We start from the raw sequence: 27,620 nt of genomic DNA on the forward strand, positions 1-27,620 counted from the left end.
AATCCAGAGAGGAATGAGTTGTTTTCTGTTGTTAGGCAGGGTTGCAGTTTGAAGCGGATTAATCTTTTTTAAGTTTTAGGACGCAACTGTTGTCCATAATATGTCCACAATACAACCTTAAACTTTATCTCCCTCCTTCCTGTCCCTGTCTCTGTCTCTCTTATACTTCGTTTCTCAAACCATATATGTAACTAGGCGTGCTGTGAAAGTATTGACACAACAACACTCTCGGCGCAGCAAACATTAGGTGAAAGATTTATCAGTGTCAAGAGATAACTTTGACTTCTGTGTTCAGACAACTGTGTAGTTAATCTTCCTACAATGACATCCGCTTATACAAAGTTAGTATGGTGTCCATGATGATAGTATCATTTGTCATCGTACGCACACACAAGGATTTATTTATCACCATATTAGCCACCGTAAGCTCTAACAATTATTGAAAGCCAAACAAGAGTATTAAAATATACAAATCTGTTTTCCATTGAGCTCTAACAATCACGTGTGAACATGTATTAAAATAAAAGACTTTGAGTTAAAAGTTGGTTTCGAATCTCTTCCTTTTCTCCACCTGGCATTTTTATGAAATCTGTCTGGGAAAACTCCAGTCGGCTTTTTTTTTTTTTTATGCAGGAAGAGCAGAGAGAGCGTGGGATCAGCAGTTAAAACGGTAAAGCCTTATATCTGGACGCCGGTGAATGACAAAAACGCTTTTTGTAATAATATTTCCGTTCCGCTTTGAGTCCAACGCTCACAGCCTCAACCTGCCGCAACTGTTGAGCACGAGCTGAGTGCTGAGCGGATTCACCAGCTTCCTTCTTCTTGTTACAGCACAAAGATGGGAGACTTTGTCGTGTACACTGGTCTGGCCTTGTGTACCTGATGCCAGTTGCGTGAAACCAGTTCGTCACCGCAATTGGATTTCTCTGTACCATTCTCTTGACCAGCGCCACTGCCCGTGATGATCGTGTTGACTTTAGTTGAACCATTGTGGTGTTCAAAATGTGTGTTCACGTTTGTTTGTTTGTTTGTTTTTAATTTTATTTTTCTCCTGGTTATTCAGTTGTATGCTTGTTAACGTTCGATCGAGTAGCTGTAATTACTTGTTTTGTCGAATGGAAAGGGCTGACTTCTTTATTGATTATAGCCTCCTCCTCCTCCTCCTCGTCGTCGTCGTCGTCGTCGTCGTCATCATCACGTCGTCGTCATCATTGTCTAGGATCATGAAAGTCGTTTCTTTGTCATATTGGGAGTGGCTATTGTGCCTTTGAAACCCGACAGTGACATATGCGCATATAAGACTAAAATTTCCAAGTGATGTTTTAGGGGAAAGCATGTCAGTTCTGACATCGATTCTGGTCTCGATGCGTAAGCGTTTTGATCATCGACAATATCTTAGGGTCATCAAATTAAAGGCCCTTTCTTAACCGGATAAATTAGGACACACGTTTGACCAAGTCTAGCAAAGGGTGTACATGACGGTTAAATAAACAACATTGCCAAACTTGGTCAAAACTTTGTTCAATTCGTCCGGTGGAAGAACAGCCTCTAAGGAATCTTTTAGAAACGGTGACTCGGGAGGATAGGTAGTGGTATCACGGACGTGATGGTGGATGCTGACTGTCTGTCGAGACCAACGCTTAGCCTCTTGCGAAGTTCTTCAATGTAGTCCAAACAATGAATGTGACTAAACCGGAAGCTTTGTATACACGTGCCTCGTTTTAGTACTGGAAAAATTGTCAGCCAGCAGTCCAGTAATGCAAATTCGTGGTGGTATCGACCTTTTGTAGAGTGGACTGTAAGGGGCAGTGATCTATATCTTTCCCTGACTTTGCTGACAAGCCAAGGCCTTGCTGTTGATGCACAAAGGCCGTTGTTCTGAAGTTCTTCCTGTCGCACAATCTGCTGCTGACCTCATCATCTCGATGATCGCTTGAGCAGGGAGCGCTGACATGTTCCGTTTGGAATTCACGTCGAACACTGGCTTACAGGCAGACCAAATCGACAACTTATATAGTATTTCGTGTACTAAAACGCTTGTTCCCATTATGGAATCAATAAGCCCCTCGACACATGATGTGTCCATGACATGGACTGCGGAACGCAAGGACGATCATCATCGGCTTCACTAGCCTGTGGTGGCTGACACACCGACTCAGTAAACATTGCTCTCTCGCTCTCTCCGGTAACATCGTTGTTAAAACCTTAGAAACAAGAAAACTGATTGTTTTTAAAGTTAAGATTGATGTAGTGTCAAGGTTTTATCTGTTTTTGTCGCTGGCAAGGTGCGACGTAGAATACAGAAATGTTTTTTGATTGGGGTGGGACACTTTTAGGCAGTGACAGGCTGGAGTGTCCCACGTGTGCACTGCACGATAAACGGGTCACAGTTCTGTCACTGACCTACATCTACATGTAAGTATAGATCTAAATATAGGTCAGGGGTATCATATCGCTACCCACGAGGTCGCGGTGGAAACTGAGACAAAATTAGTTTTAGATGGTATAGGTCCTACTTAGAGTTAAGGAAGTTTACTTGGGTGTGGACAGACTTGTTTATAGCTTGTTTGTAGATTGAAACGTTGCAGCTATATATACAGTATATGTGTGTGTTTTTAAAAATAAAGTTGAATAGGTAGAAGTTGTTTTTAAAAATTAAGATGGAATATTTATCTTTAAAGTCAAAACTGTTTACGGGATGTCAAGGCAAAAGTGAAAGGTCTTCTATTGACGTTAATTGCATTGAGCACCGCCTGGCAAAGTGCATGAGGCCAACTGAAGCTGATGCAGGTACTGGAGATATTTTTCTAGCCAACTGAAGCCAAAATTCTTCCACACCTGTTACCAGCTAAAATAGCCTTATAACCACAGAGTAAAGAGGTGTGTACTTGTAACGCTTAATTACTGGAACTGATCGACATTTCAGCAGCACAATAGGTTAGGTGTGCTTGGGACTCCAAATAACTTTATTAACCTCCGGTTGGTGTTGCTATTGGTCTCGTCACGGACGTGGATACAGATTCATGGTCTCGTCAAACGCACATAAATTGAACCGTAAATCGAGGTCGATGAGGCGGTGCGGCCTTTGATGTCACGGACGTTACGTTTAAAAAGGTGGTCACGGTACGATTGTAGAAGCAACGCGAGGCATGGAGGCATTCGTTTCGGCTCGTTTCTTACAAGAAGGAAGCTCGGCTGGGTGGGGACAGACAGTGATTTATCGTCTTTATAGTTTTATAGTCCTTTTATTTGTGAAAAATAGGGCATATCACATTTCTAGCAAATATATAATTAATACTTTCTAGATCTGCAACTGTTCTTCATCTTTCATATTTATCACAGAAATCCTGTTCTCACCTCTTGACATTTAACACCTGCTATAGCACCTGTGTCCACTACAGTGAGGATTGATTGTTCTGGGTTCAGATCTCATTGCAGGCATGCCGTTCTTTTTCCCCTTGTGGCACTTGTTATACAGGGCTGGCTGCTTTTCTGTGAAATAGCCTTAGTTGCTGGCTCAGTGTAAAGCACCAATTCTTACTCTCCCTTGACATTTGGCACCATTAGTCCAAATACAGAAGCTCAAATGAATGCAAGCTTATCAAATCGAAAAATACAATTTTTTGTTTGGCATGTTAGACAACAAAAGCAAAACAAAAACCTCAAAGAAACTAACAGTATATCTTACATAGAGAAATCATGGCACATCACAGAAGCTGGTTTAAAAAAGCAATCCCTTTTTTATATCTCATTTCAGATTCCTGATTATGAATTTCAGCTAACATTCTATGATAAACCAGTTCCTTGGAGAAAATGTCCAGAAGGTAAGTATGTTATTAACAGACCCATTAAAAAGTGGTTACTTATATATGGGTAATTTCTTTTTCAAATTTTGGCGCAGGGTAAATTAATCTGATAAAATATTTGTGATAGCAAATCTACATTATTTTTAAAAAAGGATCCACGCTGAATATATTTTATAAATTTAAATAATGTCACTAATTAAAACTATTCTTTTGATGATGAAATGTGCGGGCTATTATTTTTGAGTGATGGTATTATGGAACATCACAATATGGCTTGTTCTCATTGACTGGTACTTTATGCAGAAATATAGACACACATAAGCAGCTTATATACACATCTCAACATAGTTACCAGTACACATTAATACTTATTCATGCATCCTTACTTCCTCACTCACTCTTAGTATTTGGTATTTGCACATATGATTGAATCAGCTAGGCAGGCATGTAAAAGTTCTGAAAAAAACCCACAAAAATCCTTGAGATAAAATATCTGGATTAAATGCAGAATTGTTCAGTAAACTGGTGAAGCATTGATGTTTCTTTGTAGGCTGGATACAGTATGGATCAAAGTGTTACAAGACGTTCTTTCAACAAGTATCATGGCAAGAAGCTGACAAAGTTTGCAAAAGGCAAGTTATTTATGTCTTTCTTTGTATGACTGATAGGTGCTGGTAATTTTATCATCAGACTATATCATCTATTTCCATTTCTTTTCCAAGGTGTACATTTATGCACCTCATGCTAACTGTTTGGATCATCATCATCATCTTGTTCATCGTTGTTTATTGTCATGAGCCTTGGAAGTGGCTTTGTTTGTGATAATTAATTACATTAATTAAATGTGATTGTTACTGTAAAATAGTCCCAAAGATTGTGAATGTAAATCTTATTGTCAGTAGTATTACCCTATTGCTTCATTGCTACAGTTTGGGTGGAAGTCTGGTGGAGGTGAAAGGATTTAATCAGAACCAAGATCTTGGTCAGATTATTAGAGAGGGTCTTTCCCAGAGTTGGACTACAGACCATGTGGTCAGCCTGTCCACGGGGAACATCTCTCTACATTCATGGATAGGTAAGTAGACAAAAGTTGTCATACCGAATATTCATGAATGATCCTTTTAGTAAGTAAAAGTAGTTTCAACACCTTGCTTGTTGTCTGGGCTTGAAAATTTGCTTGCAGTTCTTAATGGTAAGAAAAAAGTTTTCATTTAGCTACTCTGGCTGCATCAGGTGGTTATGATATTTTTTGAGAGTACAGGGAAAAATGTTTGCCTCTACATGTACAAACATTCACAGACACAAAAGAAAAGTTTATCATGGAATAGTTTTCACAGTTCTTATGTCGATTTATCTACACCAGTCTTAGACTTCTTTACTTAATTTTGATCTTTTCCTGCAGGTTTGAAGAGAGGCGTGAATGGGGATTATACGTGGGCCAGTGGCAGAGCAGGGCATGAACAGCAGGGTTTCTGGGATATAGGGAATCCGCCCACAATATCCACATTAAGTAGCAGTAAGTAGGATATGCTTGTCATTGTTCTCCTGTGTATTCAGTTGTATCTTGTTAACGTTAGATCGAGTTGCTCTAATTACTTGCTTTGTCGAATAGAATGGGCTGACTTCTTGATCGTTGATTATATGAATGCTAATTATCACTGAAATTATACCGATTTTTATTTTTGGAGGTAGGAAGAGGGAGTGATAATCAGTGTATTGTTATATTGTTATAGATAAAGAAAGGTAAAAATAGCCACACTGGAGAGTTATAGGAGTTAAGTCCCTTGCTTATGTTGGGGCCCAACTATTGTGAGGGCAGTTTCCATCTGTTTCCAGTCGCTGTCCAGTTATCTTCCACAACTCTTTGCTAAGACAGATACTCACTCTTTTGCTGGGTCAACTTAGAGGGAGTATATTGTGCCGCCCAGGTACCAAACTGACAAGTGTGCAAGTCTTCAAATTCAGATGCTATTGCTAGGCTGTCTATTCTCTCACTGTTGTGGTATTTTTTGATGATTTCTTCCATTAAAAAGCATTTTTAAAAAAGGAATAAACATAAATAACTATAGAAATGGTTGTTAAAAGTAACATTTTATATCCAAATGCACACAATAGTGGCTTAGCATATCATTCTTCCAAGTACTTCAAACATTAATTTTTTACCTCTCCAGAAGTGACATTAAACTAGTTTTCTGGGTCACAATGAAATAAAAATACTATGATGTGATGCAAATTAATGCCTCAGCATAAGGAATAAAAAGATTTTGTCTATACATTTTCCAGATATCCATGTGAATGAGCAATGCTGTGATATCAATCTGAACTCTACCGAGTACGGGGAGTTCCGATGGAGCTTGACTGGATGTGACAACAAAAGAATCTTTATGTGTGAAACATTTGCATGTAATAAATACCAGTTCCGGTGCACCAACAGCCAGCAGTGTGTGGGCAGCAAATCAGTCTGTGATGGAGAGCGTGACTGTGATGATGGGTCTGATGAGCTTGATTGTGGCCTAGGCAAGTGAGACAAGTGTCTTTTTGCAAAATTTAAATATTTTTTCTTGCATTTTAGAGTTTGTTATTGTTCTGTATATCTATATGAAGCCTTTTTTTAAAGATCATCTTTACATGATTGTATTCATCAGATGCACCTGTTAGGAATTTTACATTTGTATTCTTTCAACTCCCTTGCTTTCCCTCCAAAAATAAGCTTCAAACCAGTTCAGATTTATTCTGTGCAATTTCTCAACCACTGAAGGCCAGTTCAAAAGGTTGATGCAGTTTGCAAGCATGTTTGTGCATGATTATACATCTGGACACAGGCGTTTAGCAATCACACTATGTAACAAACACACACAAAAAAGTGAAAGCACCTCTCAAAATAGACAATTTTGTTTATTTCGCAAACTGACTCTTCCGTAACATGACAGGGGTTGACTGTGGAGGAAGTTTAGAGGGCCCCTCTGGAACATTCCATTCACCAAGATTCCCTGATTTATACCCAGACTATGCCACTTGCATATGGCAGATCTGGACTCCTGTAGGAACCAAAGTACAACTGCAGGTGATGTATCTGTCCATTTGTTGGTTGTGAACTTAGGTGGTAAACATCAAATATAATAAAGTAGAAAATTACTCCAGAAAAAGTAAAAAAATTCTTCTGGTCACAGATTTAGTTTTATTCCTAATAATACTGCATTTAGTAATCACTTTTTAATGAAATGGTGTAGCCGTATGCTATGCAAAGTTCTTTTTCTGTGTGTATCTGTAACTTTAACATTTTTAAAGTTTTGGTGATATTGCTTTATTTTTTTTAAACAGAAAATTTAATGGTTTATTATAAAATAAACTTTATTTTTCAGTTTGAAACCTTCAGTACTGAACTCAGATATGACAAAGTTGAAGTGTTTGATGGAAGTGAGAGACTGGACAATGCTAGACTTGGAATTTACTCTGGAAATCAGGTGCCTGTAGTGCCTCTGGCATCAAGCAATGTTCTTCTAGTCACTTTCACCTCTGATTTTTCTCAACAAGCCCATGGTTTCAATGTCACATGGTTTACTGGTAAGCAGGATGATTACCATTTTACTTTCAAGGTAAAATCTGTAGATTGCAATACGTGGGTTTTGTTGCAACTGCTAGTGGAAGTTCACATCATGCTGTTTGACTTTTATGGATTGAGTGTTTAATATTTTTCTGATGGCAGAATTACTACATTATCATTGTATTTACTGAGGAGATTACTATTTTAACTTCTGCAATTGTCATGTCTTTTCTTTTATAAATTGCTTTATGTTTAAAATAGATCAGAAAAACATTTTGGCATTTTCAAGGTTCTTCTCCCCCCTCTATCTCTATATATATAAATTTATATTTTGGAAGTGTGAAATGCAATTAATAGTTACAGAAAAGTACATTCTGATGATGCGAAAGATAGTAACTACATGAAATATGGTTGGTCAACTGAAATCATTGCAACTTTTGTTGACCAGCTATAGAAATGGTTGTGAAAAGTAATATTTTATACACATGCACACAATAGTGACAGGATATTATTGACAGTTGACATGTGCTCATTCAGTGATTGACAGTTTTAGTCCTTTTCAGAGTCTTTTGGGGACCACTCTGGGGCTTGCGGAGGCAAGTTTTCTGCTGATACACAAGTGCAATGGTTCACATCTCCTCTGTTTCCTACTCATCCCTATCCTGACAATCTTGTGTGTGAGTGGATCATCACTACCCATAACTCCTCGGACATTATAACTTTGCAGGTAGGATCATATCTGAATGCATGGATAGTTTGCTTAGGTTTTATGGTACTTGAGATACTTATATCCTTCCTATGTGTAAGGCCAAGAAATTTAATAAAGCAGTATTTTGGTTTATTTTTCATTTTAGTTTGTGGAGTTTCATCTGGATAGTCCCTATGACTGGGTAGAAGTGCATGATGGATCAGAGGAGCAGGATCAACTGCTGGGGCATTTCTCAGGCTCAGAGTTACCTCAGGTCATTGTGTCATCTGGTCCTGCCATCTTTGTTCGATTTAAGACTGATTTAAGTCATGGGGAAAGAGGTTTCAATGCAACTTATGAAACAGGTAGGGGAGAGATAGAGAGAGAATGTGTGTGTGTTTTCACCAAATCATTTCTGTGCAGTTCTTTATTTATTACTTTTGATGATGAAACTACTCAGTTTCTTTTCACTCACAAAAAAGAACAAAGTGTGAAATTTTATTTTTTTAAAGACATTATGTAAATGTAGTTAATCATTTAAAATATTGATGTTTATGATAATGTTATTAATTAATCACTAAGTCCCTAAAGATGTTAGCTGAAAGCCTTCATGACAGCTGTTAGAACAAAATGAAAGTACAACTGTATTTAATTTTGGGTGTCAGCATAGACCTGAACCGTAATTATTTAATGCAGCCAGAAAAATCAGAAATAAATATTGATATTTCTAGGTCTTCTTTATTGTTTTAAACAGGATGCAGTGTAAATATCAGTTCTGGATATGCAAGAATATCCTCACCAGGATATAGGGCCAACAACTACCCAGATAACACATACTGTGTCTGGCATATTATTGACAATAGTTCCAGGAATTTGACACTTATCTTCAACTCAGATTTTGAGACTGAACTTTACATGGATGTTGTCAAGGTAACATTTCTGCCATGGTTTGTTTTTTATTTTAAAAAATCTCCCAGGGGAGGTTTTAGTTAGTTTTTGTAATCTGCAACTAAAAGAATAGAGGCAGAGGGGAGAGAGAAGAAAAAGATGAGGAGAAAAGGCTTACGAAATGCAAAATTTTGGATCTTATGGTAGTAAATTGTTTCTCTTGCTATTTGCATCATTTTGAGATGATGATGATGACAATCCTGATTATTATATTCCACATCATTGTTGATGATAAAATCTTCCTTTTAAACCTAAATTTCTACACTTTTTATTTTCAGGTTTACAATTCTAGTCATTCATCAGAAAGAAATCTTGTAGCTGAACTTTCTGGCAATGTGATACCAGCGCGCTTTCACTCTGAGAAGGAGTTTCTCATTATCTTTGAATCGGACGGAAATGTGAACCGACCTGGCTGGGCAGCTGCCATTTCCTATGGTTAGTGTGTTATTTGTTCAAACTGTCATCTTAGTGTTGCAGCTAACTGAAAAGTTACAACAAGCATATAACTTCACTGTAATTCTCAGCAGCAAACTAGCATAGGTATTAACCTCAGTTCGATCCAGGTGTCAGAATGCATCAAAGAAGCTAATACTTATAATGTGAAAATAGAAATGGCCAAGAGGATGTTACATTATTCCTGATATTAAAATTAATACTAATGACTAAATACCATTCTTACTGTTGTTATAGCCTTATAAACCATAATGTAGTGGATATCTTCTCATAAAAAGTTTGCTGCTAGGCTAGAGCTGTGGATCTGCACTCTTTTTTGTATGACATAAACCATTGTAGAATTAGTGCATAGCTATAAACTTCTTTCCAGTAAAAACTGCATAGAAACATAATTTGTGTGTTCCTGTAGCAGCAATGTCATTTGCATAGGGACATACATAAACACTTTCTCCCTCTGATTCAGCCAGTTCTGTGCATGCACGTACAGATAGCAAATATATATCATCCATAGTAGTTTAAGAGAGAACTTTGATGGCTTCTTTAAAAAGTGTAACTGTGTGAACCTGTAGGCATAATATCTAGATAAGGGCTGTTTGGGAAAAATGGGGGTTCCCAAATGTCACTTCCGTATCTGTTTTTTGAAAAAAAAAAAAATGTTTTTCCCTTAAAGCTCACTAAAAAACCTCACTTTTTGTTGCCTCTGTACAGACTGTGATCCTCTGCCTATAAAGCCACCTTTACATATAAACACAAGTTCAGTGGCATTTGGCTCAGCAGTTGAATACCAGTGTCAGGAAGGATACATCTTAAGTGGTCCATCAATAACAGTGTGTGGCTTACAGGCTTGGTCACCCAGTGCAGTACCTTACTGTCAATGTAAGAAACCATGACTGTTTTAGGCAGAAAGGTTTATATTATCTTTCTTGCATTATTCCATGGGAATATGTTAATACAGTAATAAGCACTTAAAATATATAGTATCTATAATTTTATAACATCATATAAAATGCCTGCAATAGCATACTTTGGGCAACGTTGCCAAGTTACTTATTCAAGCCAGTAAAGTTCAATTTATTTTTGGTAAGCAAATGCATCCATACATTAATATGTTTACAGTGATCGACTGTGGATCGCCAAGTATTCCAAAGGAAGGCTATCTGGTCCATTTATCAAACGCAACTTATGGAGGAGTTGCCTCATACAGATGTAATACTGGCTTTCGGATGCAGGGCACAAACAAGACCGTGTGCAAAGATGGCAATTGGACAAAGCTACCTACTTGTGAAGGTATCCATCATCTTACTTATGAAAATCTAATACAATAGTATATAATGAGAAAAATACTATATTTTTGCCATCCATTCTGGCTTGGTTAATATAATATATAATCTATTCTTGTTCATATGGTCTGTATGTTTGAATAAAACTTGTGATAATATATCTTTTGTGCATTAAATTGCATCACTGAAATTCAGTGAAGCATATACTTAGGATATTCTGTCACATATAACTAACACTAGTAAGAGATTTTTCACCTTATTTGTTGCAGAAATATTCTGCCCCAAGGAACCACCACCTTCAAATGGCACAAGCATGGCAGAGGACAACAGATATGGTGCCTTACGAGAATACTTCTGTAATCATGGTTACCAGCTCATTGGAGCCAAGTTTTCTCACTGCACAGCTAATGGCACCTGGTCCAGTCCCATTCCACGATGCCAGAGTGAGTTTCTTAGTTACATCAAAAACTTCATTGGTAATGTCACTTTGGGTTGATCTGCACATGTTGACTATCTTTTAAGGTGTATTCTGTTTAGTGAATAACACTGTTAGGAGTCAAGTCTGCAGAATTGGAATGTTCATAAAACAACAAATAAGAAGAAAGTGGATATATATATATTTAGCAACCTCCCAAAAGTTCTTGTAAGCATGGGTATCATTATTTATCTGGTTGAATATAGAATGCCTGTTTAACAGATAAGTTATGCTACAACCATAGTAGGTATTAAAGATGCTATCAAATTTACTGCTTACAGTTACTCAGTGCCCAGCTATTATGGGCCTGTCCAATGGTTACCCCAGTAAGACCGGACCTGTCAGCATTAGAGACACAGTGGTGATTAGCTGTGATTCAGGTTATGAAATGATTGGCAATAGTACTCTGCTTTGCACTCCAGATCTCATTTATGACAAGCCTCTTCCAGTGTGCAAAGGTGAGATGCTACTGTATGGTTTTGAATTGTTCCACCACTGACTATTTAAATTAAAAAAATTAATGAATACAAGAATATCGAGTTTGTACTCAAATCCAGAAATGTGTTTGAAATGTGCTGTTCTATGAGAGTGCAATATGTTCATGTTTTATTGTGTCTCTAAATTGAGCAGTTTTTATTTCCCTTGTACCAGACATTGATGAGTGCTCATCAGCTGAAGGAAGTATTTGCAGGAATGGTGTGTGTCAGAACCTTCCAGGTGATTTTCGCTGTATCTGCCAGGCTGGTTACAAGAATCCTGGAAATGATGAAACCATCTGTAAGGGTTAGTATGATATTGTTTTTGTGTGTGGATAGGTGTGTGTGTGGGGGTGGTAGGTTAAGTTCTTTTGAGGTCAGTCTTATAAATTTGTTTTGACAATGTTCTTTTCCTAATGCAAGTGCTAATCTTTGTCTTCCAGATAACAATGAATGCCAAACTGCAAATGGAGGCTGCAGTCATACTTGTGAAAACTTTCAAGGAGGATACAGATGCACTTGCAGGCCTGGATTCCAGTTATACAATGGTTCTTTGACCAACTATAGTGGCTCACAGCTTTCACCTGGGAAGACCTGTATTTGTTAGTACAAACATTTAAGAAGTTTGGACTTTAAATACATTAATTAAACAAGATAAAAAAATCATTTGCATTGATAAATAATCTTGTCTGTATAATTATTTCCATTATATTACATTATTGTTGGATGCTCTATAGAAGAAATTAATGGCATATTTATAGTTAATTTATGATCAAAAACCAGTCTAGTTAGGCTGCTTTTGTGTCAGAGTTAGTTGAGTTAATATTGCAAAAGATGTATCAAGTGTACACATGCATTTATCTGCACATATTTTTTTATTAGCATATTTTGTACATATGTTTGTTTGCACTTATTGGCAGATGTGTGTAGCAATCATGTCAGATTGTAAATGGCCATTATATGCATCCACATGCACATTCACACACACACACACGTATGCATACACACACATATAAATAGAAAAGCATTAATATATACCCAATTGAATAAAATTTAACAGACTTTCATTTTATTGTTGTTAATGGTGTTTAAAATTGCTTCTTTTTAGCTGTCTGCCAGCCATTTTCTGTGATGGAGGGGTCAGTGTTCTACACAAAAGCACCGCTAAAAGATGGCACTTTCCTTTACCCTGCTGAGGCTTTTATCAGATGTCCTCTTGGAAGTATACCTGATGGACCAGCCCTTGTCAAATGCCAGCAGGAGGGGGGCTGGTCAGCATCTGTTACAGCTTGTCGAGGTGAGGTGAATCTGAATTCCTTTTGGTGCTTGTTCTTTTCTACTTGTAAGACATAACTATTTAAGGAGGAAGGATGGATTGTGAAGAAGAAATATCAAACTTTGGAGTAGTTTTTGACCAGGACACAGAGAGAATGAAACAAAGATAGGAAGGAAAACAAATAACAAATGATTTAGGAATAAAGATAAATAATGATCTACAAATAAATAAAGTCCTATTTTGTGTCATTCTACACATTTTATGTACTTCAAAAAGATTTTCATGTAGATTTATTTCTCTTATATCAGAACACCTATTCTACTCTGTTATTTTTTTTTTAATTAAATAAAATGCTTGCTTTATGATTTTATTAAGAGAATATCCATTCTTCTCGGTGTAATAAGGCCTAACTTGGGGAATGGTTTGTATTTAGGGTGAGAATATTTAATGCACTCTAAATACTCAGTCAGCAGTCAACAAGTTGGCAAAAAACAAAAACAAATGGTGACTCAAAAATACCAGCACACGCTGACCCGTACAAGAATGAGAGCTAGAACACTCATGAGCACAAGTGAACACATTTTACCCTGAAACAAATAGAATCCATTAAGTACACTGAAATCGATTACCCTAACAGATAAAACAAGACATGCAAAAAGAGTTTAAAAAGCAACTTACACATTACACCTTTCCAACAAAAACTAAATGAAGATTTCAATACTCAGTGTTCCTGTAGTCTGTCACCGCATTCTCAGTATTCAATGCTCTACACTACACAATGAATTTAACTCTCTGGCCACTATACTGAGTATGCGGTGACAGACTACAGGAACGTCAGGACAGCTTTCGTCGCATGCTGAGTATGCCTTTTAGACAGCTATCTCTGTATACTCGGTATGGTGCGAATTTCTTCATAATGCTCACATATTTTCAGAGTCAAAATAAAAATATGTTAATATCCTCAAGATTGTTGTGGGTATTACATCTGTCATAATTTTTTTAAATTTAGGAAGATGCTTATAATGACTTTAATTGTTGAGTGCATATATTGTTTTGTGCTATGATTTTTTTTTTAATATTGAAAACTGGATATTGAAAATGGTCAGGAAAATGTTTGTGAATTTATGTGCAAGTAGTATGTAAGGTTTCTTTTTTATGTTGATATGTACTGCATGATGTACGAAAATGGGATAAATATTGTTAAGCATAAAATAGAAGCAAAAAAAAAAAAAATTAGAATTTAAAAACGTTATTGCAAATTTTGCTTTTTTTATAAACTACAAATCTTACAAATTTTGGAAGTTGTGTTTTTAATGGATTTTTAATTAAAAAAGTTCTATTACTCCAGTACTGATGTACTTGACACATGTTACTTTTCTGCTTTGCACAAATTTGTGACAGATCTAACAGATTACAAAATTGTAAAATAACACGTGCTCACCATCAAGAGCAGCAGAGGATGAGTTGTTTTCATTTCTACTTGCAAATATTGTTTACAGTATCCTACTGCCCCCAGCTGAATAACCCAGATCATGGTACTGTTGACACCAATGGCTTAACCCTTAATAGTAAGGCATCTTATACCTGCAAAAAGGGATACCAACTAATGGGAACAAAGTTTCGCTACTGCCAACTTTATCAGGATCGCAGTACATATCTTCAACGATTTCAATGGACTGATGTTGATCCCTTTTGTCAAGGTACTTCAAGACATAGTTTTTATATATACATATATGTAAGGGCACTTTATGGCATGTCTTATATGATGAAATAATATGAATGTATTAAGATATTTTAATACCAAGTCTTGTGCATAATTTATAACATAAACATTTTCACTTGTCCTAATTGCCCTGCTTGTTGGAAAGAAACATGCTTATAACTTTTGTTTACCCATTATCTTAAAGATAATTTTGATACATTGTTAATAAGCTGAATGATCAGAAGAGGTTTTGCTTCATAGTTTTGCACAGTTCTTGAAAACAGGTATGACAGTCTGGTCCTTCTTTGCAGTCAACTGTGGAGTGCCACCACAAATAGACAATGGAGTAGCTCTGTACTTACACACTACTCTAGGAGGAGAAGCTGTCTACTCCTGTGACTGTGGTTACTATTTAACTGGAGATATGGTGGTTCAGTGTCAAGACAATGGTCTCTGGTCTGGCAATGGCTCCACTTGCAATGGTAATAGGTGATATTAATTTTGTAAGCTTGATAGCTTGTTTGGGTGAGAAGCTCAGAGAGAGATAGAGATTGAGGGTGCACGCATACACTTGCATGCATACATGTGTGCAACTTTACGTGCAAAAAGGTGAGAATTTGTATGTCTCTAAGTACTTTTCCATCATGCTGACCATATATATTGAAACAGTGGACTTAGGTGAATCTTTTCCTTTCAGTCCTAACCTGTTCAACTCCTGAGAATCCAACTTATGGCATCTTAGAGCAGACACAGTTCATGTACTCTGTGGGCTCTGTCCTTGACATTGCCTGTGATAGACCAGGCTACGATCTCTCGGGTATGCATTAAACAGATGGAAATTGACATGAAAAAAATACCTACAACATCATTAATGCCTCCTAGTTTTTATTTAGACATACATAAACATTCTTTGTACAAACAGCAATGGCAGACTTTTAAACATAAATTGCATCTTACAATTAAGTGAGCAGCCTATATAAACCATTTACCAAAATAGTAAACTTAAAAAAGTTAACACTCACTTAGCAAACTGTTTAAACTGAAAGTTTACTGGTGAACAAGTGCTTATCTATTTACCAAAATAGTTCACTTGAAATTATCAATTATGCTTTGGCATTTAAATGATACTTAGACAACGTAGACAACATTTTCATGATGATATAGTGTATTTTTTTGTTGCAGATCCTTGGCCATTGAAATGTGAATCACCTGTCAGAAAGCAGGTGGCCTCTGTTTTACCCTTATACCAACTGGCTGTAAACTTCAGCTTGGAAACAGGAAATGACATGAACATCACTCTTTCATGTGGAACAAATTACCAAGAGAAGGCAGAGACACTCTTCACTCAGTTCTTGTCACAGTTTGAAATGTTTTGCACCAGTCCTGTCCAACGGAAAATAGTGATAGACTCCTAACTCTTACATTCACATCAGTGGCAACAGAGTAAGTCACTAGATTCTTTGGGTTTTTTGGTTGTTTTTGTTTTTTTTTTCGGTATGTGACTAACATGAATTCTAACATGAACATAAATTTTGAATATATCTTTGTTACAAACATGAATACTAAGTAAATTTTGAATGAGTTTTGGAGGTAATATATTAAAAGCAAGAAAGCTGCATGATTATTTTTTAAATGGTTGTAATCTGCTGGCATTATTTTCAGTAGTATTATGAAGCTAAGTGTGCAGGAGCAGCTTAACTTTTAGAACTTTCTAGACATTAAAGTATCAAGTCCTGAAAATGGCAGTTCTTTTTGAAGTGCATGACAACAATTCAGAATTCCTGTCAAGAAAAATTGATATTTGATCATATGAAGATATTTGTCTTTTCCTTTGTCTCAGGTGAAAGTAACTCTGTGGGCTGAACTGTCTGTTGCCAGACGTGAAGTGCTGTATGATGCTTGCAGTTGTGGAGAATACATTGCAGCGTCACTGAAGAGTTCATTCAGCAGCATGCTTTCCTCCATGCTGGAATCATCCCATGATCCAGATTGTCCTGCAGTTTCCTTGCTACAAAACACTTTGCATGCTAGTGGACTGGGGTGGAGAATGCCCAGAAAGACTTGAACTTTTAGGAGAAGGATCTCAGTGTTGGATGGGCATACCAGCATGCTGGGAAGGTGAGCACTAACTACTTGTAATGCAAGTCATATGCTCACATGAACACTTGCATATTTGAATGCACACACAAGATGCACCCACACACACAAACACACTTACTCACACAATGAGAAAAATTCTGACGACAACTGAATGCAGAAGAAAGGATTTGTTTTTTTTTTTATCCTGTTTTTTAAGCAGTTTAAATAAATTGCAATAATAATTGTGTTTTTTTTACAGTAAAGTGCATAATGATACAATTTTTAAACTGCTTATCATCTGTAAAATCACACCAACCAAACCACACACAAACTCTATCTCACACGCACACATACAGAGGCACTTGCTGTCTGTAGCACTTTTGCTTTAAATATTCAACATTTTGGAAATAGAAAGTAATTTATTGGAGCAAGCTGATTTTTGTATGGAAAGGCATAGCAGTGAAAATCTAACAGTTTGGCTAGGGACATCTAACATCTAACAGTATGTGTTTTGCAGATATTAGAAGCTTTGTGCTGTGTCTTTTGCAGAATGTGAAAATCGGATCTACGGCACCAGTACCCTCTCTCCATCCCCCATAAACACAGACCATGAGACCATCACATCATCTCCCCATTCAGCGACAATGACCACCACACTCTCTGTCCCGGTCACCACCTCTTTCTTGCCAAGTACCTATGATCCAAGTTTGCTGTCATGGAATGTTACTCTCTCAAGCACTGATGTTCAGAGCAGCATTGCTTCTTCAAAACCAGCATTCACTGCTGAATCAGAAACATCCAGTGAGTCCACAGTTAAAGATATCACTGTCAAGTCAACAACTTTGCCCTCAGCAATTTCCTCTACTGTTTTAAGTAAAACAACTCTGAGTCCTTCACTGTCAGTAACAGGTATGTACCAGACCTGATCATTGGTGCAAATATATATGGATGTCTTTGAAAGGAAAACATTATTCTGTTCTTGTGATTTTCTGATTTACCAAAGCTGCTGTGGATTCTTTATTATTTGACAGACTGTTCCTTAGGATGATAAAAAATATATCCTGGTCAGTAAATGGTATTTAATTATTGTCAACTGGCAGCACCCATAAAGAATACTCCCCTAAATCCCTTAAATAACATATGTCATCAGCTATAGTGTTATTCTTTTGGGTACAGTTAGCCAATTAGTAATATTTGAAATTGCAGGGAAGGAGAGAACTAATAAAATAGACCATATAACTGTTTCTACTTGCCTTTAAAAATTTCTTTTTCTGTAGTCTTATGTTTATATTTTCATGCATGTATATGATGTTCCATGTTTTACTTTATTATGCATGAGAGTGAAAAGTTTTGCTCTCCTTGATCTGTAGGTCTCAAAATGTGATTTTCTTTAGAAAAAAAAAATCTTTGTTCTGAGTTTCTATGAAATCTTGCAGAAAACTATGTTTAATCTTTGTGTTGGCATTTATATTTGCACTGTCTATTTTTGTACTTACTTTCTGTGCAAAATGCAGCATGCATTTTGCAGTGGTTAAACTATTTTCTTTGGTGCTGGGTTGGTTTGGGGTTCATTTGTACTTTTTTTCGTACAGGCCAGTCTCTTTAAAGCTGTTGGGTTTGTTACTGAACTATTATAAGCTTTTCTTTGAATTCAAGACATCTTTCATATAATAGATGTAATTAGTAGTTACTGCATGGAAAATGATAGTAGTCATTGTGGCTGTGTTTTTACATCTTACACACATAATGTCCAAGCTATGTAAATGATAATACTTCCTCTGATTGGTAATTTTAACAATATGATTATTTCAGTGTTTGCCTATTGATTAGTGAAAATAATCCATTTCTTTGTGAGCTTTGCAACATTTTTAAAGTATAAAAATAATACCTCAGGTACAAGTGAAGGAAATAGTAATCATTTGTGTGTCCAATTGTGTGTCCTACAAATGCTTGACACATCATCGACAATTACAAATGATTGAAATGATTTCTGCTGGATCATAAAAGTAATGCCTCAGGAATTGAAAATTACAGTGCTGATACAGTTATGAATAAATCAATAAATAGCAATAGGAGCAATCGATTGCATCACTTTTCTGGAATATTTTCTATAAAGAGGCTGGCCTGTAGAATAGGGGCATGGGTGAATGTTGCCTGCTATTGCTTGAGGCACTCCCTTCTCTCAACCTGTACAGCTTCTTCACCACGTGATGGAGGCGGGATTCATCTGACTTCCACACAGCCACTACCAGACACAACACCAACAGCTCAGATACAGACCTCACTAGACATGCAGACAACAACAGATTCTTTTGCAAGAATTGTCACATCTACATTTGGAGCAGAGCAATCCTCATTATCATCACAAAATGTGGGATCAGTCACAGGACAGAGTCTTGGGCTTACTCAGTCATCCAGCATTGACCAGCTCTCTTTCACAACCAATAGACTTCTCACAACTCAAGCACCTTTAATGACACAAAGAAATGAAACAATCCTTAGCACCACACAAGCCCAAGTGGCAACAGTGCAAACCTATAAAACAACAGAAACTCAAATAAACACACAATTTGTTAGGAGTTTTGCAACAAAGCAGACTCCTATGACAACTGAAGCTTCTGTAACTATGCAGACCCCTGTACTATTAACGACACATTTAATGGAAACTTCAAATGTATCTGGAGCAACACAACCATTGACAGTAATATCACACTCCCCTCAACAACACTAGGCACCATCACAACACAGGATCATATCACAGCATCACAGACTTCTGGAAGTCCGGAATTTGACTGTAACATCACAAACTGTTTCAACAGTTTGGACTTACACAACACCCCAGAAATCTACAACACAATCAGCGCCATCTACACATGCATTAGAGACTAATGGTTTTATTCAACATACTGTAACAACACCAGCAGTCCAGACTACAAAGAATCCTGTAGCGACATTTACCAGTCAAGCTTCTCTGACCACACAAACCCACCAGACAATGCAAGGTTCAACATCACAGGCTTCTCAGACAACAGTTACCCAGACATCACAACCCCAAGTAACAGCAGAAGCTACCAGGACAACACAAGCTCAGACAGCTCAATTTCCTCAGACAACACAAATCGGGAACAACACAGGTCCCTCACACAACACAAGTCCTTAGCACACCACAGACATTTAAAACAGCAAAAGCTTCCCAAACATCACAAGCTTCGGTAACAACACCATCCACTTGTAACGACACCGGCTTCTCATACAACACAAGGCCTTTTCACAACACTGGGTCTTGTCTCTTTAGAGGCATCCCAGAAAACAGTAAATGCTAAACCAGTGCAGGATCTTTCAACGACACTTTCTTTCAACATGACAGAGGATCACAGCATGACAGGTGATTCAGACAACACAAACTACTACAACACCAATTACTTTTTCAATATCAGCAAGGTTTTTAACAGAGTCCATTACTGCAATGCAAGCATCCATGGCAAGCCAGGTTTCTGCAACAAACCAAAAGACCATTTCAACACTTGGCTCTTCAGCCACCTCTACTTCTGTAGCAAAAGCAACTTCACAAACCATCCAAACATCATCTGTCTCAACCACACATAATCCTACAGACACTCAAGCTTCTCTCAAAACAGCACAGACATCTGTGACAGGAGAAGCTTCTGCAGTAATACCTGAATCACAAACCCCAACTGTGTCGGTGACAAGATGGGATGGAAATGGCAGCAGTGCGACAGGTGCTTTGACAAGTGGACCAGAGTACACGGTGGTTGCAACGAACCCTGTGGACAGTAAGCTTGTGTGCGGTGCTCTCTAAGTACATGTTCATTTGTAGATTATATCTGGCTTTTGATCCTTCATCTGTTGCTGTTTTTCTGGTTCTGGACTCTTAGATTCTGGTGAAAGGTCCATTAAAGGCTTCTTTAAACTATCTTAATCTACACACATCATTTGATCTCTTTTTTTTTTACCTGTTGTTTCTAGACAAACTCAAAATGCTTGAGTAATTAGGATGATAAAATAGTTACAACAATAAACAATGACAGTCAACCCTTTAAACAGATGTCGCATCCCAGAGCCAAGATACAAACCCATGAGACCCGACCAACCTTTCATATGAACTTAAAGATAGTCTGAAGCATTCTCACCGCTCTCATTTATTAAACACCATATTATTAACAGCTTTTCATGGACCTTTCATAGTTATCAAAATACTGTGCATGGACTTTATTTGCATGGGGAGTGGAATGCTTGTATTCCAAGATAGCATCTATTGAACATGCCACTCTGTCTGATCAAACTTAACCCTTTTCATAGACTTTCAGAACTGTGTGTCATGTATCAGCTACTAGAATGTTTTTTTGTATATTTTAACATGGATAGTCTAATCTCTAATGTAGTTTCAGAAAAACAACTTTAGAAGGATGAGAGCAGTTTATGTTGAAAAATGTATCAAAGCAAATCATTAGCTCCTCCTCCTCCACCCCTCCCCACATCTTCCACTTACTACATGTTTTAGAAACATGCGTACTCAGTTCTACTCTGCCCTTACCAACTCAGAAAAAGTTTGTTATAACGTACAGTTAAGCATGTCCAAAGTTAATAACAATTAATGCTCAACCTTTTAGCAGGATCCTAACCCCAAACAGTAGACCATGCCAGAAAGGCTGTTCAGAGTTAATGCTGCTGCTTTCTTGACTGAAGTGAAAGTAGAAGTATACTATTTGAAAGTTACTGGCTCATTGCATGCATTGTTTATATATTTAGCTTATGGCTGTTTCCATCCCTGCCGTTCATGACAACAAAGACACAATTGATAACTTTTTTCACTTAACGATCATTTATCAATGTGCAGAATATGAATAAAACTTGAAAAAAATTCCAATTTTAAAAGACTGTTACAGAATTTGCACAATTTTGGGGCACATCCAGGTTATAGAGGATTACTGGTACAATCTGTTTACGTTTTGTTCAAATGACATTATTACAGTCACAAATTTGACATATAGAGGCCTGAATAGCTGTTCAATATTCTGTGAAGATTTAAACATTTGAGTCTATTATTTTTACCCAGTGGAGATGTAGATTGATAACTAGCTTGAAGGTAACTTTGCATGAATGTATACAGAGAGAAAGAGAGAGTGCATGCATGATGCATGATGGGATTTATCAAGAAGTTTAAAATTGAGATCATAACATGAATTTTATTGTAAGGTAATAATTATTATGCAACTTATTTAAACTGTTTTTATAAAACAGTACTAAAAAGGAAATCCCTTCTTCTACCTTCAGTTGTGCCAGCATTTTTCTCTCTGAGAATTGAAGATACACTGCAAGGGAGCTTCAGAAACCTAAGTTGTATTGATGCTGTGCACCTGAGTATCAACAAGAAGGTAGTCAGCATGATGCAAGACTTCAAAAGTCACATTGGTAAAGATTACTGCTTGAATGCTTCAGATGTCATCGTGGATCTGAAGTCAGGAAACATTAGTTTCAGAGGGAACAAGGTACAAGACAATAGAAACATTTGATAGGTCTGAATATTGTATAACAGTATGTACATTTTGGTTATTGTAAAATGGCTTTGTGAATAAGAAGCTAGATATTCTGCAGGAAAACAAGAAGGTATAGGAAATGTCTATGCAATGTTAGAGAAACATATGTTTATGTAAATTTCTTTAAGACTTAGCAGATGCCCAACATGTAGAAGTTATCACCTTATAAATGCTTTTCAGCTATACAAATTTTCCTCCTGTAAAAGAGTATTATTGCCTTTGTACCTCTGGTCAGATTCTCTAATGATTGGGGAAGGGAATTGATGTTTTATGACAAGCCAGCAACTAAGGCTATGTCATGGCAAGGCAGCCAGCAAATGCCACATTCAGAAAAATAACAGCATGCCTGAGACGAGAGCTGAACCAAAGACAGCCAACCTTCATTGTTTTGGTGACCGGTGCTAACTGGACTGCCCCCTCTAATCATGGGGGTTAGGCCCCAGTGAATATACATCGCACTCTTCAGCCTGTTTTATGTGGCTCTTTCTGGTTCTTTGCCAACACAATCCATTAATCACTTTATGCTCAGTTTGCAGTCAAGTTGTTTGGTGGGGTAATGGGATTGCATTTTGGTAATATCAGCGAGGAAAAATATGCTTAGTTTTGTAATTCTCTCTTCTCTCGTTCCATTCATTAGTAGCATCAGTAGCAACAAGCCACCCAAACTCTAGACTAATATAAAATAGGCAAAAGATGATAACTAGATTTTATTAAAAAAGAGAGATATACACCCACAGAAAGGAGACGCCAAACTGTTTAAAAGCAAGACTAAAACAAAAAAACTAAAACCATACACCACTATGGCAGAACAGAGAGGCACAGTTAGGAAGTAGCAGCAAAAGGAAAAAGGAAAAGAAAGGGCACCAGCACAGTACACCACCATGGCAGACCAGACGGGCCTCCAAAGCAGTTAGCAGGTGACAACAACAGAAAGATGGTACCAGCACAGTACATCACCAAAACAGACTCGGCAAACCTAATCACCAACAGAAGAGCACAAACAAAATAGACAATACATGCAGCGGCAAAAGACAGCGACCCTGACACCCCCTAAAATATCCATCTTCTTTATGACTCTCAGTGACAATCTCTGTATCCTCATCGTCTTCTGCAGGGGCTCAGCAAGCAGTGTGTTGTGTTGTGTGTAATACATTGTGCGTATGCAAGGTAAGTGTATGTTCATCATATTACACTAGCTGTACTTGCTTTCTTACTTACTTGCTTATTTATCTGTTGCAATTATTTTTTGACAGGCTGAAATTCGTATCCAGTTCTCTCTGAGGTCAGCTAATTCATTGCATCAGGCTGTGGAGAGCTGTGGAGAGAGATTCAAAGGATTTTCTTCTGAAAGAGCTTCCCGCGATGTTTAGCCAAGTGGTTAAAGAAGTTTTGAAAGTGTCCTGTGAAAATGCATCATATCCAGCAGCAGACATCAGCATCACTGAATCTGATTGGACCTGCCCCACAGATTACACCTTAGATCAGGAGCTACTTTCATGTAGCAGGTAAAATCGGAGCTGCCTTTTGATGGACACACCAACACATCTTTCATCCTAACACATGACAGACAGGTGGTCACTTTGACTTATCACTGCCCACACTGCACCCCCTTCTCTCCTCTCTTCTCACTAGTAAAGCGGTCTGCGACTGTGATGCCATCCCATTTGGCTTCCTATTCACTACCTGTGTCCAGTCAGTGGCAGTAACAGCAAGCACTGTTGTCCTGCACCAGGTACACCATGGCCTTACAATTAACGGGCATATCCGACTGATGCTGTCCTCTCTCTGAGAGATCTCCTGTAACGATAACTACCTTTCTGCATTCCGACCTCACCCTGTGCTATGTCCATCATGATGTAAGCAGTCTGCGGTTCACAGGCCTACTGATTCCAGGGGAGATAAATGGTGGTGAGACTTCTTGACCTTTTGTCCAACCGACGGTCCAGTACCGTCAAAGGCCGATTACTGTCGCCAACATAACGCCACCTCAACAGTTATCTTGTCCCCACAGCTACCCATTCCACCTTATGACAGCCCGTTTACCAGTGTGTCCCTTCAACTCATGGAGGGAGCAGAAGTGCAGCACCAACACTATATATTAGCCCTGTTCCTAGTTATCATATGACAGACTGCTTTCTTCCCAAAAGCAAGTAGTGCTACCTTTTTTGTATTACTCATGTTTGATGGCTTTTCTCGTTATTTATTTTATTTGTTTTTTAATAGGAGCATCACTTCTACACTTGCCAGCACAACTGGTGCTACATTGACACCTAGCCCCACACAAGCCAAGTGCCAGTTAAAACAATACCCAGAATGGTACACACCTTCAAAGGAACATTTGTGCAGGAGACTCAGGGAACAGGAGCTGAAAAATGTCAAGATGAGTACACAGGTGGTCTTCTGGCCTTTCTAACAGATCTGGAATCTGCCATGCAGAATCGAGATGCAAGTTGTGCAGCTATTTATATAAACATAACTGCAAATATCACACTTGCTCGCAGAGGCAATAAGGTTTGATAAAGATTTGTTCTTTTCTGCCATATATGTGCATATGTGTGTGCATGTCCTGTGTGCATCTGTTCATTCATATGCATGAATATATATATAGGTGACTTACAAGTCTATAATTGCTCTAGCAAAGGAAAATAACATATTATCAGTTTGGGAATTGTAGTATGCTGTCTATAATGCTGAATTATTCTTTAATATGTCTTCCAAGACTCACCGGTTGTTTGAAAGGGTTATACATTATTATTATTGTATCCTGCTGTATTATATTGTAAACAACATCTACTGAACTCTTGCTGATAAGTGTTTTGTGTTATCCTATGTTCTTTAAATTGGTGCCAGAATCTGATAACTATTGTACTCTGCTCTTCCCTGTGTTTGCACCCTCGTCCACCCCAAATTATTCAAAACAACTTCCATCCCAATGCTCAGACTAACCTTTCTCTGCCTCACCTTTATTGTGAAATCTTCCACCTATGCTATACTTTATGGTATGTTGTCTCCTGTGAAGTTATTGATATATTTTAGTTTAGCAGTGCCATCTTTTTGAATCTATGTTTCTCTGTTTGTGTATTTGTCCCAGATTTATATAATATATATATAGTGAAATATATTAAATGTTACTGAAGTTGGTGCCTGCAGCAGTATACTCATAAGTAAATTTATGCATCACAAAGATGATTTAATATGAAAGCTTGATTGCACGTAAGGTAGTCTGCATGACATTTTATTTGTTTACCTATTTGTTTTTGGTATTTTACAGTATGATGCAGAGGCTCAGGTGATTTTGATGGCATTGGATGGCAGTGTAGATCGCCTAGCCATGCACAGGTGTGCAGCGTTTGTGACATCAGAGTTGCTGTACCCACTTAATCACCTTCCAAATGTGACATTGCCAAAGTCCTATCTTCAAAACTGCCCAGCAATCACCCTGAATCCTGCTCAACTTTCAAGCAATGCTAGCAGTATCTCTTACTTCTGTCCTGATAGCTACATTTATGATGTTTTCAACTTTCAGTGCATTGATGGCAAGTTGATTTTTTTCTTACTGCCTTGCTGACAAATTCCAAATGGTCAGTATGTAGAATTAACTGTTATTGATATTTTTCAACATACCTGTCCATAGTAGATTGTTAGGATGATATATATATCCTCCTGCCACATATTTTTAACCACGTAACTTGCTATGTTGAAAAAAATGTAAATTGAGATATTGAGATCAACAGATAACTTTGTCATACTGACATTCAAATCATTACTAAAAGTGATAAAGTTTTTAAATATAAAGACCTGACTATTGTAAAATAAAGTGTCAGTTTGTTCTTTTTCTGGTTTTGTGGAACATTTTTTATGTTGACATCATGGCATTTTAAAAACTATTTTCAGAGACTTTACCGTCATACACCATTCACATAGACTTAGCAATTACTGATGTGACAGACAGTAATACCTGCCAGCAGGCAATCCAAAAGGCAGCTGAAGATGTTGATCAAATGGTCGTTGGAAACACACAAAAGCTTATTCTTACAGGAGGGCTCTGCAGTGTGTCATCAGTGGGTGCTAGGATATTATTGCAACCGCAGAATGCCAGATTGTCACTTGCAGTTGCTCAGGTGTTGTCAGACTTTTACTTAGTTTAAAAAAAAATTGAAAAAAACCACAGCTAAAAATAGTGGTGTATGGATGTGTGTCTCTGTCTGTGTGTGGGCACACGTGCATTCACCCTCATTTGCTTTATGTCTGCATCCACAGATGTGACACAGAAGTTTCTCTTAATAGTTCTAGTTGCTTTTAAAACAATAGAGGCCTAAACACATCATGTGTTTAAAGAATAATACTAACAAAGTGTATAACTTTTCCCTTTTCTGAAATTACATTCATAGTCATTTTATACTGTTTTGTGGGGTCATTAATGAGATATTCATGCAAATCCTTGCCATGGACTTGGGAGTTGCTTTTTACTTTGTTGAATACTTTGAACACTTGTTTTACTAGTATCATTGTGTTTGGCTAATTCACTCTGTCACTTTTTTATTCTTCCTTTTATAATTTTTAAAAATTTAAATTTGCAGACCACCATCTCTATTCCTTTGGTATTGGTCAGTCTGGATGGACAGATTGCACCTGTCAAAAACTGCAGGAATGAACTTTATTCTTACCTGACTATGGCCTTAGATTTTCCTGTCAAGAACATGACAACCAGCATACAGAGGGCATGTTCAAATGCTGTGGGGCCTAACAACTACACTATAAGCTCAGAAGAATGGACTTGCTTTGAAGGATCCCTCTACAATTCTGAAACACACACTTGTGTAAAGACAGGAATTCTAGGGGAAAAGTCCAACAGATGTTATAGGTTTGAAGCTTCAGATATTAGTAGAAAAAAATGTCTTTCGCTCTTTAAAATGAACTAACAATAAAAGTGCTTTATTATTATTATTTTTTTTCTCACTAGAACTTACTGTCCTTGGGCTTTCTTTCTTCTGTCAGACAACCTCAGTCATAATGTATTTTCTGTTTAATAATCTGATACAAACTCTCTTTAGATATTTTACCTTCAATACTTGCACCAGAATCCATTCAGACTAAGGTGGAGTCAGATATACATCTAATGAACATGGAAATTTTTGATAGGTGATTCAGACTTGAAGGTCAAGAGGAGGAAGCGTAATGTCTGGAGCAGCTTGTTAGTAAATGCCCTGCCTTACTGGAACACTACTATCCCCTCATGCCAAGGTGATTTTTACATGAAGCATTGTAGATATTGTTTCATGTTATCATGAAAAATGTAATCTTCAAATGTGCATTTCAGTTGTTAAAACGAATG

General features: G+C 37.4%; 1 protein-coding gene across 1 annotated transcript in view; it reads left to right on the top strand.

Annotated features, from left to right (window-relative positions):
• Window positions 1-27,620, top strand: part of LOC112572281 — a 71,677-nt gene that overhangs the window by 19,188 nt on the left and 24,869 nt on the right. The window contains exons 2-33 of the mRNA XM_025251918.1: window positions 3,758-3,824; window positions 4,357-4,438; window positions 4,736-4,881; window positions 5,209-5,322; window positions 6,090-6,323; window positions 6,737-6,870; window positions 7,169-7,370; window positions 7,914-8,077; window positions 8,205-8,403; window positions 8,793-8,968; window positions 9,265-9,421; window positions 10,148-10,315; window positions 10,556-10,726; window positions 10,989-11,162; window positions 11,476-11,652; window positions 11,846-11,977; window positions 12,114-12,272; window positions 12,779-12,967; window positions 14,446-14,646; window positions 14,960-15,130; window positions 15,346-15,465; window positions 15,831-16,060; window positions 16,489-16,538; window positions 16,585-16,766; window positions 17,277-17,636; window positions 20,384-20,521; window positions 22,023-22,237; window positions 24,560-24,796; window positions 25,557-25,821; window positions 26,180-26,406; window positions 26,866-27,169; window positions 27,428-27,529. Coding sequence (XP_025107703.1) covers window positions 3,758-3,824; window positions 4,357-4,438; window positions 4,736-4,881; window positions 5,209-5,322; window positions 6,090-6,323; window positions 6,737-6,870; window positions 7,169-7,370; window positions 7,914-8,077; window positions 8,205-8,403; window positions 8,793-8,968; window positions 9,265-9,421; window positions 10,148-10,315; window positions 10,556-10,726; window positions 10,989-11,162; window positions 11,476-11,652; window positions 11,846-11,977; window positions 12,114-12,272; window positions 12,779-12,967; window positions 14,446-14,646; window positions 14,960-15,130; window positions 15,346-15,465; window positions 15,831-16,060; window positions 16,489-16,538; window positions 16,585-16,766; window positions 17,277-17,636; window positions 20,384-20,521; window positions 22,023-22,237; window positions 24,560-24,796; window positions 25,557-25,821; window positions 26,180-26,406; window positions 26,866-27,169; window positions 27,428-27,529 — 5,647 coding nt within the window. The remainder of the gene's footprint in view (window positions 1-3,757; window positions 3,825-4,356; window positions 4,439-4,735; window positions 4,882-5,208; window positions 5,323-6,089; window positions 6,324-6,736; window positions 6,871-7,168; window positions 7,371-7,913; window positions 8,078-8,204; window positions 8,404-8,792; window positions 8,969-9,264; window positions 9,422-10,147; window positions 10,316-10,555; window positions 10,727-10,988; window positions 11,163-11,475; window positions 11,653-11,845; window positions 11,978-12,113; window positions 12,273-12,778; window positions 12,968-14,445; window positions 14,647-14,959; window positions 15,131-15,345; window positions 15,466-15,830; window positions 16,061-16,488; window positions 16,539-16,584; window positions 16,767-17,276; window positions 17,637-20,383; window positions 20,522-22,022; window positions 22,238-24,559; window positions 24,797-25,556; window positions 25,822-26,179; window positions 26,407-26,865; window positions 27,170-27,427; window positions 27,530-27,620) is intronic.

The sequence above is a fragment of the Pomacea canaliculata genome, linkage group LG1, assembly GCF_003073045.1.
Source record: "Pomacea canaliculata isolate SZHN2017 linkage group LG1, ASM307304v1, whole genome shotgun sequence".
Taxonomy (NCBI): Eukaryota; Metazoa; Mollusca; class Gastropoda; order Architaenioglossa; family Ampullariidae; genus Pomacea; species Pomacea canaliculata.